Here is a 14,997-nt window from a genome sequence, read left to right on the forward strand (position 1 = left end):
GAAGCTGCCTGGCAGAATTTTGCACAGGCCATTCATTAATCACTTGCTAATACTTGGTTTAGAAATAATGAAAGAAGGTTGTATGTGTGGAAGATACCTGAAGAGCCACATCAACTCCAATAAAATTCTCAAGCTTTCAATGGCTCTCTCTGCCATCGTCATCAGGAGTAAAACTACTGACTGCTGGGACTGGCACTATTTTCCACTTATATACCTATGATAACGGTTGCTGGTACCAATCACAGGGGGCCAAAACTACATGCACACGGAAGGCGAGTTGGACAGCTCTGGCCCGCAGTGGGACCGAGTGATACCACGTGGTGTGAGGGGCCAGCGCCACATTTGAAACTGCCACTCCCACTTCTCTACAAGCGTTACACATCAGCTATTTCTTCCTTTCGACATCCAAAGCCCAATCCCTCATCCTAATCAGTTGCTGTTCATTCTAATCTCAGCCACCTCTTTTATAACAGAGACCCAGTGTGTTGATGCATGAACCAAAGACTCTTGTGTTCTCAAACTGTATTTTGTGTCCGTTTTTGAGGTAATGCTCAGCCATCAGTGACTTGTCGAGCCCCCTTTGCTTAATATGTCTCTTGTGCTCACAATTGTGTGAGCTGTCTTGCCTATACAGATGCTGCCGCACTCGCAAGGGACACCATACACACAGGGCACATGAAGAGCTATGTCGTCTTTAACAGGGAGCAACTTATCTCTTATCTTGGGGATGGGCCAGAACACTGGTGTCAATCCATGTCCCTGCAGTACACGTCCTAAGCTGCTGCTCGTTGCCCCACAGTATGGTAGGGAAGTCGCTGGCTTGGCTTCTTCTTCTGATTCACAAGGCATCCTTCTTCCGTGACACCTGAAAGCGTTTGCAACTTCTCTTTTGCTGTAGCCATTCTCCCTGAACATGTACCTCAACTGCTGCAATTCATACTGTACATGCATCGTTTTGACCCCTCTCTGATTGGTGCCAGCGGCCGTAATTGTAGGTGTATAAGCAGGCAGTCAGTAGTTTTACTCCAGACGACGATGGCTGAGCTAGCCACTGAAAGCTCGAGAATTTTATTGGAATTGATGCGATTTGAAAACCGAGAAGATTTTATCCTAGTTATCTAATAGTAAGACAGAGATTTTGAACCAGATTTTAAACCGAGAATATTTTATCCTGATTATCTAATGGTATGACAGAGATTATGAACCAGATTTTAAACAGGCAAACATTTCCAGGGACAGATGTGGACTTTGACCATAAGTGATTGGTTATGAGGTGCAGATTAAAACAAAAGCATTTGCAAAATTTGAATGAAACAAGGGAAGGGTGTACAGTAGAAGGGAAATGTGTATCTTCGAGAGATGAAACAGTGAGGGTAGCAAAGGATCAAATAGGTAAGAAGACAGAGTCTATCAGGAATCCTAGGACACCAGGGGTGTTATTGGATTTAATTGATGAAAGAGAAAAATTAAAAATTCAGCAAATGAAGCAGGTGAAAGTGAATACAAATGTCTAAAAAAATGAGTGAAAGGAAGTGCAAAACGACTGATCACAAGTGGCTAAAGGGCAAATTTTAGTTACAGAAGCATGAATAACTAACAAGAATGATAGGTACTGTTTACAGGAAAATTAAAGAGGTCTTTGGAGAAGAGAGATGCAGCTGTATGATTTTCAAGAGCTCAGTGGAAAATCAGTACTAAACAAAAAGACAGCTGGAAGATGGAAGGAATACACAGACGGCTATACAAGGGAAATGAACCTGAAGGCAATATTACAGAAAAGGAAGAGGAGGTATACGAAGATGAGAAGGGAGATATAATGGAAGATGAATTTGACAAAGCTCTGAAAGACCCAAGTGAAAACAAGGCCCCTAGAGTAGATGACGACATTCCCTCAGAACCGCAGATATTCTTTGAAGAGCCAGCCATGACTAAACTATTATACCATATGTCAAAGATATGAGACAGGGGAATACCCTCAGACTTAAAGAAGGATGCAAGACTTCCAATTCCAAAGAAAGCAGGTGCCGAACATGTGAATATTACCAAATTATCATTTTAAAAAGATGTGGTTGCAAAATATTGACACAAATTATTTGCAGAAGGGTGGAGAAACTGCTAGAGGCCAACCTCAAGGAAAATTTGAAAACACGAGGCAATACTGCCCCTATGACTTATCTTAGGAAACAAGGAAAACCTACATTAACAACATTTGTTGATTTGGAGAAAGCTTTCGACAATGTTGACTGGAATCCACTCTCTAAATTTCTGGAGGTATAAGGGGTAAAATACTGGGAGCGAAGGTTATTTACAATCTGTATAAAAACCAGACGGCAGTTACGAGTGTCAAGGGGCATGAAAGGGAAGCAGTTGTTGAGAAGGAAGTGAGACAGGGTTGTAGCCTATTCCCAATGTCATTCGATCTGTACAATTAGCAGGCTGTGAAGGAAAGTAAGGAGAAATCTGGAGATGGGTGTAAAGCTCAGGGAAAAGAAATAAAAAATTTGAGGTTGTGGCAATGACATTGCATAAGGGGCAATCAAAAAGTTCCCATTCATAAGCTGTACAGTCTAGAATTGGCATGCCAATCAGGCAAAATTGCCTTGAGCATTTAGGCAAGCATCCAACTAAATCAACAGGTTGAAGTTACCCATTTGATGAAGCACAATGTCCTACTGTGCAAAGACATCTGTAACTGCCTGCTGCACATCCTTGTCTGATGTGAATCATCGACATTTCAAGGTCTTTTTGAAGGGACCAGAGACATGATAAATGCACGAGGAGAGATCAGGACTGTGTGCTGGAATGTCTTCCACTTGAGTTGGAGTAAATTACGGATTACAACATTTGCGATACAGGGATGTGCGTTGTGTTGAATCACGACCACCACATAACTTGGTGCAACAGTTAACAATTGTGGTTTTCACCACACATCCTGCCCAATATGCATTCTTCATTCTCATTGGATGTATACTCATCTTTGTCCTTTGACAGCTATGAAAAGAATAACAGCACATTGGTCCTGTTTGGACAGATTTTGGAATAACATCGTCATAGTTCACATTTCTGCGTTTACCGCATGCACACCAGAAAGACATGAATGCCACACTAATCCCTTGCCTACATGTCAGTGCTTATATACCCACATTGGAGTCATGCTATGTTGCTTATACGCTGCAGCAACACCTTCAAATGGAAATGTTTTGATCCTTCTTATAATTCCGAGACAGTAAAAGACTTGGAAGTGTGGTTGAACGGAATAGACAGTATCTTGGAAAGACAATATAAGATGAACCATAACAAAACCAAAACAAGTACAATGGAATGTAGTCACATTTAGTGAAGTGATTCTGAGGGAATCAGATTAGGAAATGAGACACAGTGTAGCATACAAGTTTTGCTGTTTAGGCAGTAAAATCACCTATTATGGTTGAAGTAGAGAGGATATGAAATGTATAATGCCAGTGACATAAAAATCTTTCTAAAGAAGCCAAATTTTTGACACTGTATGTAATGTCATGAAGTCTTCTCCAAAGGCATTTGTCTGGGGCATAGCCTTGTAAAGAAATGAAATGTGGATGACAAGCAGTTCAGACAGAAAGAATATATGCTTTTGAAATGTGGTGTTACTGAAGAATGCTGAAGAGTAGATGGGTAGATTGAATAACTAATGAGGTGGTACTGAACAGAACTGAGGAGACAATAAATTTGTGGCATAACTGGACTGTGACTATACAGTAATTTACGAATACAGAAAGCAGGTTCAAATGGATGTGGGTTGTTCATGTAGTTACTTGGAGATAAGAGAATTGTACAGGACAGAGCAGTGTGCAGAGCTGCAGCAAACAAGTCCTCAGACTGGAAAAAACAACAACAATACTAGGAAGAATTTCAATCTACATTTGAATTGCACCTTCTTGACTCTTGTGCAGAAAAGCATGCACTATTCTGTTGAAACCATTCTCAATAAGCTAAGTCATCATAAATCTCTCTCTGTCACACACACACACACACACACACACACACACACACGGAGGAAATCAGCCACCCTAACACTAAACCTGAGCAGGAAATTTTAACCTAGACAGTCTGATTGGGATTTGAACTAAACTCCCCAGGAATAAAAGTCCACTTTATTAGCCAAACTGCCATTTTGTATGGTACATACATATCAAATTCCTTGATGAAATACAGTCTATGAAGACAGAATCGTCGCTGAAGCAATTGAAGGAAACTAACTAAAGTATTTTAAATGGGGTCCCCAAGAGTAAGTTCTGCTGATAAAATGTCATTATTTTACTATTGATTTCATCACAAGTAATAACTTTAACATTTAATTTTAAGAGCATCCATGAGCTCCTTCTCCTGCATATGTGGGAAGAAGATGAGTTTCATCAAACTTGTTTTGGAAGGCCTATCTTAGGAACACTCTCTCTCTCTCTCTCTCTCTCTCTCTCTCTCTCCCTGTGTGTGTGTGTGTGAGAGAGAGAGAGAGAGAGAGAGAGAGAGAGAGAGAGAACAAGAAAAGTTTGCATTCTCTTTTCGTTTATGCCCCTCAATGACTCAACATTTCTGCTATTCGGTGAGTGGTGTCCATTACTCCTAAATTCTTTAAGGAAGTGAGTTTATTTTCTTGTCTCATTTTACTATGTCCCAAGCAATTTTTTATCTTGTTGTTCAAGAGATTATTTTCCCTTGAAAGTACATATATTTTGATGCTCTGGTGATTTTTCTTAAAATTTTACAGTACACTCCGTATCATGATTTAACCTGTTGTTATCAAAAGTCCCTTGATATCAAGCACAGATTTCTCTTAGTTTTGCATCATATACTGATCTCACCTGTAATCCAGAGTTTAGGTGTATTCAATCTGCTTCTGCTGGTTAGTTTCTTAGGAAAACAGTTTTCAAAGTAGTATATTACTATATTACAAAATATATTATTTTTCATTTACACCAGGAATATTTTACACACCTTTCTGTCAGCATTTTGTGAATTATTCTCGAATTCCTCACTTCCTTTTGGATTTAGTACCTTTGTGCTTTTCCAATCTTTTTATTTGCATCACACACTATGATCTTGAACGTCAGCAGTTGACTACTGTGGTTTGAGAGGCCACTAATTATGGGAATTAAGGCACGACTTTGCAGTCTCAATGCACCTATAAAAATGTTGTCAACAGCAATGTTGCTGGTCCCCGTAACTCTTGTTCCAGATTCTAGGAGGGAAACTATATTATATGAAATGGCAAGGGACTCAAGCACAACTCCAGAAAATTTAATTTAAAATCTTCACTTAATATTACTTCACCAAAATTACCACATGGATACCTACATAATGTAAATATTAGCATTAATTTCCCTGAAAAATTACTTCAGCAGCACAACCTTTAAAATGCTGGTCTGCTGATCACAGCAAAATCTATGTGCATCAGTGTTTTTATATCTATGTTCCTTCGTAACATATGTAGTAATGCCTCTTTTCCCAAAACTTGACTTGCAGTAACTGAAAGTTAAATTATATCTGCAACTCTATAACCAGCACTCCTAAGATATGTGGTCAAATGATGTTCAGAAACATATTTGTGCTATTTGTTGGCTGCAGTTTGTTTAAAGAAATCAGAAGTTCACCGAGTTTATTTTTAATGATTAATATTTTGATGTAGTAAGCTTATTATATAACCTTTTAATCTTCACATACCTTAGGATCAAAATTTTCACATATATTTTCCTCTTTCAATACTCATAGCCTGAAATTCTGGTTAACTACCAAATCTGATTGTTTACCTCACAATGATTTATGTAATTAGACACATGTGTTAATGATTAATAGTCATTCAAGGGCCTTGAGCAAAGGTCTACCTGCACAAACTTACATATAAAAATAAACTTTAAAACAGACACATTAGCTCCACATCTAATTAAATAATCATAACCCTAAAGAAAACTGACACTGCGCAATTCTAGACATTATTTTTACACTCCACAGGTAACAGAACTGAAACTGGCTGGGAACTTAGAGTTTAGAATATTATTGACAACAAGATCATCAGAGGCAAAGTACCCATTTATTGTTTTTATTTTATTTTGGGGAGGGGAGGGGGGAATCAGATGGGTCATTTTCAAAGGAATCAAGCCAGTGTTTTCCTTCTATAACTTTTAGAAAACCAAAGAAAATCCAAACTGAGTGCAGAGAGATGTTATTCAAACCTGGAGATCTCAAAAGGGGCTACAGTGTTTTAACTAACCTGCCACCTTGTCCGGTATTAAATTGTCATACATAATTTTCTTAGTCAATTCATTATAACTACAGCATTAGAACTGTAATCAGCTGCTCAAAATACTAAATTCAGGATAGCAATGTTGATACAAAATAAAATATCTTGCCATGATGTATTTTTACCCAACTACTTTACCACGCTGCAGAGTGATGTTCTTGCAAATTGATAAAAACGTAATATGCCATGAACTTAAAATCTGATATCCTCTAAGACTCTCTCTAATGTCAAGTACACATTAAGTCAAGTGTCATCATACTTAACAGCATGTATCTCGTCCAGGTGTGACTGGTGGTCGTCAGTATAATGAGTATATGCAGTGTTATTAAGTACCTGGAGCAAATTGTGGGAAACCAAAGAATACTGTACAATACAGACAACCAAATGAGGCAGAGCAGCTATTAAGACACTGACCTGATATTCAGGACTATAGAGTTTGCTCTGACCTGACATCCTGGTTTAGATTTTGCTAAATATTTTCAAGTAAATACTGTGATTGTTCCTTCATTACAGCATTGGTAGATCACTTGTCATATGCGTATGAAAGCATACTTGTATATTCTGTGTGTACATATATTCTGAACTATTTATTTTAGTTTGATACAATTTTAATGTATCAGAGTTCGTGGCACAGTACCAGTGGTGCTGCAGCACAAACAAACCGAGAAAAAAAAGGGTGTGTCTTGTGTACAGACATATAAAAGCTTTACCTTTAATTGTATTGTGATAAATACTATGTGATAGTGAGATGACCCTGGATAAATAAATAAATCTGTAAACACGAGAATATCTCAATAACACACACACACACTTTATACACATATATTTCGATACGCACAGCCATCTCTCTATGATAGTTTACACAATCCAACTGAAACTAAGACAATCAAGTAGAATTTACATGATGTAAGACTGGTTTGCCAACTTGCGTACATTCTAATATAAACAAGGAACTTATTTGTACATTTCTAAATTTGTTTTTCTTACCAAACATCATACAAGAATAAACTGCCATCCAACGTAACTAGAAATAAAATCTGACGACACCCGTTCCTGTATCTAACAATATAATATTAACGTTTGTGTATAGGACGTATGACCAGAGGCTTAAATCAGGTAACGAAGTATTCCGAAAAACACAAAAGAATTTCTTTAACGCACGAATAAGATTATTTTGTTCCCGTTACTCAAAAGATGTCTCAACACTGGTGTCGAATAGCTGCTGTCCAGTTACCCTGTATACACGAATTATCTTCTAAAAAAGAAATTGTAACAATAACAAAGTAAGTTGCGGAAACTTACCTGGAGATGCTGGCATTCCCGACATCACAGACATTCTAACGCATTTAGAAGATTACACAATTTCAAATAATTATGCACACTTCCAAGGATTCGAATCATAACACTGTCATAGTTACACTTGACGTTTACATCTGTAGATGAAGTACAGCGGAAGATATTAAACTTCACACACATGGAATGTTATTGCCAGCAACGTTAGGTAAACAGATCTGGATAGAATGGCTGCGTAGCGGGAGTTACTGTTCATTGAGGTCGGACTGCGTCAAAATTACAGACATATATGCAGACCTACGATTTTTTTACAGTTTTCCAAAAAAATACCAAGAAAATTGTTCACCTATATAACAGACGAAAATAATGTTATTTAGTCCAATCACTTTGCTCACTGTTGAAAAATTCTTCATTGAAGTTCCAATGGGTGATGAACATTTTAGAGCAATCATTGAGAAACTATCTCGTGTTTAGGACAATCCACCGCTTGATCGATTGATTTCAGTGTTCCTCTTGTTTCAGGAGTCATAATTATTTATTTCTTGTCTCATCTGGAAACCCTTTGGTTTTCTTTTACATTGACGAGGCACAAAGATAGATACTGGTTGAAAATGGTCATTATTCCCAACGTCTGAATACAGGCTTGCAGTGATACAGTCTTTTGCTTGAAGTGATGATACTGACGCTTTTTTTTTTTTTTTTTTTTTTTGTATTAGCATGTCCTTGCTAGCTGGAGAGTATCACACAACAGCAAGCCACAATTAATGTGGCTCTGAAATAGTCTATAATACACTGTTGTAAGGTACTGACCAGTTATATACCCTTTAGTCGCCTCAGAAGGTATATTACTCGGGACAGCTTGGAGCACACATACATTGAGTGTTCATTCATTGGTAGTTTGGTGCCAGTCATGAAGCTTAGCAGTTTGACTGCCTCCATATATTCGTGGCATCCATCATTGCTCAGGATCCATATCAGATGATGTGTTTTTTCTTCGATCATTTTTATTTTATTTTTGATGAACTACTATTTGATGTTTTCTAAGAGCATATCCATTGCTTGTAGAGCCGATGGGGCAGTTTTTCCCTTGGTAAAAAGTATAGTGTTGTCAGAAAAATGAAACATGTGGTTGATAAGTCTATTGTTGAAATAAATGAAAAACCAAGAGAGGTCCTGTGATGAACCCCAGGATACACCGTGCTCCAATTTTTGTTCTTAAGAGATTGCTCCATGGACTGATACTACCTGCCTACTGTTTTCAGGATAAGATGGAAGAGTTGCCAGATCAACACCTCCAATACCAGTCACGCCAACAAGGGAACAGTTTTTAGACTTCAACATAAAGTAAGGATTCTCAGTCCAGTAGTGATCAATGGAAATGAAATTACAAAGAATACAATGTCAGCACTAAGCTGAGTGTCCTGCAGCAATGAAAACTTACATCTGCATCCCCATAACAACTCCTTCAAGACCAAACAATTTTCCAATACCCACAGAACGAATTTCCACTGGCACAGCCTTCAAGATGGATCCAAGTGAAATAAGTCATGTAGGCGTAAATTTAGTTGTGTATATATCAGTAGAATGGCTCCATCAAATATTAAGAATAAAATTATTTGGAGGCAACAAATATGCTAGTAAAAGAGTGAACACAAAATGTAGACTTACCTGAGAAGTAACTGAAGGAGTGAAATTAATTCTGAATTTACACAAAGTATATATATATATATATATATATATATATATATATATATATATATATATATATATATATATATCTGTGTGTGTGTGTTTGTGTGTGCATGTGTGAAGTGACATATTTATTCACTGATTTTTATTGGCCAATGACCATATACACAATGAAATAGGCTTCAATTCTCATTTACACATTATCAATATACCTTAAGGTTAACTTGTGAAAAGATTTTTTCACATATAAATTAATTACACAGAAGTATGTGGTTGCATGACGTAGTGCGTCATGAGACAATACAAAGAATAACTGTATAATCAAAAACTAAGAATAAACACAACATGCTACTGAACTCTTGTACAGTCTACATCACTGTATCCTGGAATTTCTACAGTGGGATAAACTACAAAATTCACCCCCCCCTGCCGGCCGAGGTGGCCGAGCGGTTCTAGGCGCTACAGTCTGGAACCGCGTGACCGCTACGGTCGCAGGTTCGAATCCTGCCTCGGGCATGGATGTTTGTGATGTCCTTAGGTTAGTTAGGTTTAAGTAGTTCTAAGTTCTAGGGGACTGATGACCTTAGAAGTTAAGTCCCATAGTGCTCAGAGCCATTTTTTTTTTCACCCTCCTCCCCTGCCCCCCTCCCCCTAGTGTCAGTGGTCACTGATATTTCTTGTTAAACTTGACGTGCTGTCCGAATCGCGTTGTCACGCCTTTCTTGAAAGCCAGGGGCTTCTCCTTGGGATTGGCGAGTTCTTCAAGCTGCAGGTTGGTAGTGCCTTCAGTGCGTGGCAGCATCCAATGTTCGTCGAAGCTGCTCTGTAACTTGCCATGCAGAAGGATCTTTAGTTGCTGCTTCTTTCTTCTTCATGTTTCTCGATGCCAGTTCTTTTTCTGTTGGCTGTGAATCTTAAAATTACGGTTTGATACGGTCAACCGCAACTGTGGTAGGTGCGCCATGGACGCCGACCATAAAACTGTTGTCGCCTTGACTAATTACCGTGTACGGACCTTCATACGGGGGTAGCAGTGGTCTGCATACCACATCATTATGTAATAGCACATGTGAACAGGTCGATAAATCTACAGAGACAACCATGTGGCGTCCTGTTTGTTCCCAAGGCTACATTGGACGCAACTGACATATGTGGGATTGCAGCTTGCTACCACAGTGTGATGCTGTGATGCTTTCATCTGCCATATGATGGACGATCCCTCTGGACAGATGTAACAATTGGCCATACACCAACTTTGCCACTGTGGCTTGGAGGTCAGCACTGAAGGCTGTTAGCAATCCTAGTAAAACAGTCAGTAGAGTTTCTGTGCCTTTGTCTGTTACGTCACATCGAAACGTTGATTTCAATTGTCAGTGTAGGCGTTTGCTGCAAGGTGACAAGCAGTGGTCCTTATTCGCTTGACACCTAACGATGTGGCAAGGGCCTTAAAGAGGTACACCTCAAATTGACGTCCTTGATCTGTCGTTATTCCCCGTACTTATACCTCCCGAGGAGATCACAAATGTAAAATTAGAGAGATTAGAGCGCGCACGGAGGCTTTCAGACAGTCGTTCTTCCCGCGAACCATACACGACTGGAACAGGAAAGGGAGGTAATGACAGTGGCACGTAAAGTGCCCTCCGCCACACACCGTTGGGTGGCTTGCGGAGTATAAATGTAGATGTAGATGTTATCCTCAAAGGTACACCAAAACGCGCAATGCATCCTCTGGAAAAGGTTTTCGCCACAGTCTACATATGATGTATGCCACAAGTAATGCTTGTGGCCATCTCAAGTATCTGTCCAATATTGTAAGACAGTAATTGCAGTCTTTGCACGTTGATAGTGGTCCTACAATATACATGTGGACTTGGTCATATTGTTGGTTATGTGATATAAATCTACCTACTGGTGCCCTGACATGTCGAGTGATTTTGTTCTTGTGACAGGCCATACATTGTTAGACATACATTTTGCAGTTGTGTTCTTGCTGGGCCAGATGAAACATTTTAAGTTCGCTTTGTGTTCCTCTGACTCCAGGATTTACTATATTTTCTATTGAAACGATTGCCTGGTCTCGAAATTGCTATGGAAGAAATTGCAAAGGCTTTAATTTGGTGACATTACAGTATAACTCCACATCCGTGCAATATTTTGTCACTCTTCATAGTTGGAAACTTGATTGTTGTACTTGCAATGTATGTAGCTCCTCATCTTCCAGTTGCGCCCGTGCCATGGCATCAAAATCAATAGCTGCTGCTATGGTCTCAATTTGTGGTGATCTATGCTCTATTATGTCCATTGCCTCAATCCGAGAGAATGCGTCAGCCAGTACGTTCAGTCTGCCTTGCATATATGAGGGTTATTCAATAATGAAAGAGACAAATTGGTCTAGAGAAAAAAGTGTTTATTTTTACAAAACAATACTTTTTCTAATTTTCAACCCAATCCCCTTGAATATTTATGCACTTGTTCCAAGGTGAGTTGGTGTGCTTCGATCCATGCTTTGTCTTTTTAATTCCAGCTCATAATAGTGAACCCAAGCTAAAATTTTGTTGAGGAAGTGCTCAGTTTCTCTTTCATACCGTTCCTTTAGCTCTGTGCACACTCTCAACCTTGTTTCCCTGTGTAGACGTGTCAACTCCTTTGGGACCCATCTTGCACATGTTTTGCGGTACTTCAGCTTGTTACAGATCATGTTATGAACTGTACCAGTACTAACTTGAACCTTATCAACTATCATTTCTACAGTCATAGCGGTCGTCACGAATAATGTCGTCAATTCGACTTTCAAGTGAGGGATTGAAAATGCAACTGGTGGCTCAGAACGGTGTTCGTCAGTCACTGAGTCGAGACCATTTTTGAATAGCTCTACCCACTTGTAAAAATTTGCACGGATCATAGAACCTTCACCATAAACTTTACACATTCTGCAGTATATACTCGCTGGTTTCTGTCCTTCAGCAAGCAAAAAACGAATAACAGAACGTTGTTCAACTAATGTGGACGTTTCAAGCAGACACTGCATCTTGAAATGTATTTTTGAGTTTATAAACAAAACAATGTTGATACATCAGCTGATCGGGGTTCAACCCAGTGATGCCAACTTAAAGCCATAAAAGTACCATACTTGCCCCGCTAACAGTTTTTTCCCCAGACCAATTAAGTGACCCTCATATATGACGTTGGTTGTAAATTGGCCAATGTCGTCAATATGCCTGAGTCGTCTTGGTGACGCCTTACTTGACTTCACTTTGAAGGTGTAAGTTCATCGCTTGTGGTCAGTAAAGATGCTGAAATGGTGGCCTTCCAAAGAATGCTTGAATTTTTTTACTGCAGCATAGGCTGCGTACAGCTTGTGATCATACGTTGGTCACTTCTGTTGTGAGGGCGACAGCTTTTGCTTAAAGAAAGCAAGTGGCTGCTAACACTAGTTTATCTTCTGTTGCAACACTTCTCCAACTGCATTAGCAGAAGAATCGACCATTTTAGTGCTAACGGTGCATTTGCTAAGGGTGTGCTAAATAGAGCTGCATCCACTATTGCTGTTTTGATATAATTGAAAGTGGGGTCTGCATTGCGTGTCCATCGCAGTCTGCAGTCTGGCCTATGTGCACCCTTCAAGGTTGCTATTACCGACGCACTTTGCGACACAAACCACTGGTAGAAATTTATTACACCAAAATAACGCCGCAACTACTGAATTGTAACTGGCCCTGGGTATGCACATTTGGCTTACATCTTGTCTTGCGGTGGTCGGATGCCACTTGCATCCACTGTGTAGCCAAGCTACTGGACTTCCTTGACGTCAAAAATACGTTTGTATGGGTTCACTATTTTTCCTTGTGTAACCAAACTTTCAAGCAACTTCGTCAAATGTTGCATGTGTTTCCCTTGAGATGTAGACATAACGAGCACGCCGTCTATGTATATATAACAAAATTCTAGATGATGCCTTATCTCATACATGTATCTCTGAAAAGTCTGCGCTGCATTTTTACAGAGCCGAATGGCATTCATGTGAACTCTAATAAACCAAATGGCTTTGTGACAACTGTCTTAGTAACGTCTTTAGGAGCAACCGAAATCTGATAGTATGCTCTGAGCAAATATATTGTTGAAAAAACCGTTTTTCCTTGCATCTCAGCAGAGAAATCCTCTATATGCGGCATGGGATATCTGTCTGGGATGGTTCTCGCATTTATTTGCTGATAATCACCACAGGGCCGGCAATCGTTCTTATCTTTGGGAACAATATGAAGAGGGGATGCCCAGCTGCTACTTGAAGAGCGGCAAATACTTTGAGCTATCATGTACAATTTGTGTCTCCAACGATCACTTGACTGTCGTAGTAGCAGTATAGTTCATCTTACCTTGTGCAGTCACGTTCCTTGTTGGGTCGCTTAATCGCTGCTGACTTACGTCTGGTACCAGATCGTAGAACGCCAGGAAGTCTGGTCCTGGGGTGAGATAAATCAGTCACAGTAAACCACACAGAGGTATGACGCAGTCTGAGGTTAAGGGTTGAGTAGTAAAGTGATGTGTCCGTATGTCGTAAACTTTGTACCATTTGCAGCACACAGGCAAGCATCGTTGCGGCTGTGATGTGGTAACTTGATCACGGGGTACACTGATATTTTCTCTTCGATGTCTTTCAGTTACTGCTCTCTTGTGTTGTGAACGTCACGTGTTGCCGGTGACGTGGTTTAGCTGCTACTGTATCGATCTGTATCACGAATTGCTTTACACGGTGGTCTACACTTCCGTGCACTTTCACCAAATTTTCTGTTGTACCAACATATGCTGTGCGTCGCTGGCGAGCGATTTCGACTCCTTGATCCCCGACGTGTCCGTTGCCTTTTATGTGCTTCTTGTGGCACAGTCACTTGGATTGTAAGGTGGTTGAGATTGTAGTGACGACAAAGTCGCTGAGATTGTGTTATCTTGTGCAGTAGACATCTTCGTGACACTTGTCGTCTGGTACATTGCCGCTATCCGATCTGTTGTTCACGCTAATGCGTTCAAATCTCCGGGGCATAGCGTTAAAATCGTCCGTGCATCCGCCGGTAGTCGGGGTAACGATATATTGCGTAGTGCAACGTCACTGACAGTATGACTTGCAAGAGCACGCAGGCGACGAAGCAACTGCGACGGAGTTCTGTCGCCTAATTCCTCTGTTCGTAAAAGCTGTTCCAGACTTTTAGCTTCAGACTGGGACAGCCGTATAATCAAAACATTCTTTATGGTAGCATTACGTTTGGTTCCCAGAGGCGTAGCTAGAATGTCTCGGACTTCTGCGGCAGTATCTCTCCTTAAAGGAGTTATCTCGTAACTATATTTCGTTTCATCTGCCGTAATCAGTGCTAAGATGAATTGGCTCCGTAACTGTGCGAACCAAAGCAAGCGTTTATGTTGCCAAAAAAGCGGTGGTTTGATTGTAACACTGCTGATAACTCCATTACATGAGGATGGCTCGGTAGGTACTGGTGATAAATTCATCTTTGTGCTGAATGAAAAACGGAGGCTGCTGGCGTGGGAGTAATAGTCGCGGTTTTGACGCTGCGCTAAACGTCTAAGTCGGCGCGGAAATACTGTAATGCGTGATCACGTCGGGCGGCACCAGTTATATGCGGTTACCTCGTGAAAAGATTATTTACACATATAAATTAATTACACAAAAGTATGCGGTTTGCATGACGATCAGTGCCAAACGAGGGATAACTCTTGTTTCACCACATTTC

At 40.0% G+C, this 14,997-nt stretch overlaps 1 protein-coding gene across 1 annotated transcript in view; it reads right to left on the reverse strand.

The window, feature by feature from the left end:
* Positions 1-7,769, reverse strand: part of LOC126416426 (vacuolar protein sorting-associated protein 28 homolog) — a 73,207-nt gene extending 65,438 nt beyond the window's left edge. The window contains exon 1 of the mRNA XM_050084147.1: positions 7,577-7,769. Coding sequence (XP_049940104.1) covers positions 7,577-7,610 — 34 coding nt within the window. The 5' untranslated portion in view covers positions 7,611-7,769. The remainder of the gene's footprint in view (positions 1-7,576) is intronic.
* Between the last annotated feature and the right edge of the window lie 7,228 nt (positions 7,770-14,997).

This window comes from Schistocerca serialis, chromosome 8 (assembly GCF_023864345.2).
Source record: "Schistocerca serialis cubense isolate TAMUIC-IGC-003099 chromosome 8, iqSchSeri2.2, whole genome shotgun sequence".
In the NCBI taxonomy this organism is placed as follows: Eukaryota; Metazoa; Arthropoda; class Insecta; order Orthoptera; family Acrididae; genus Schistocerca; species Schistocerca serialis.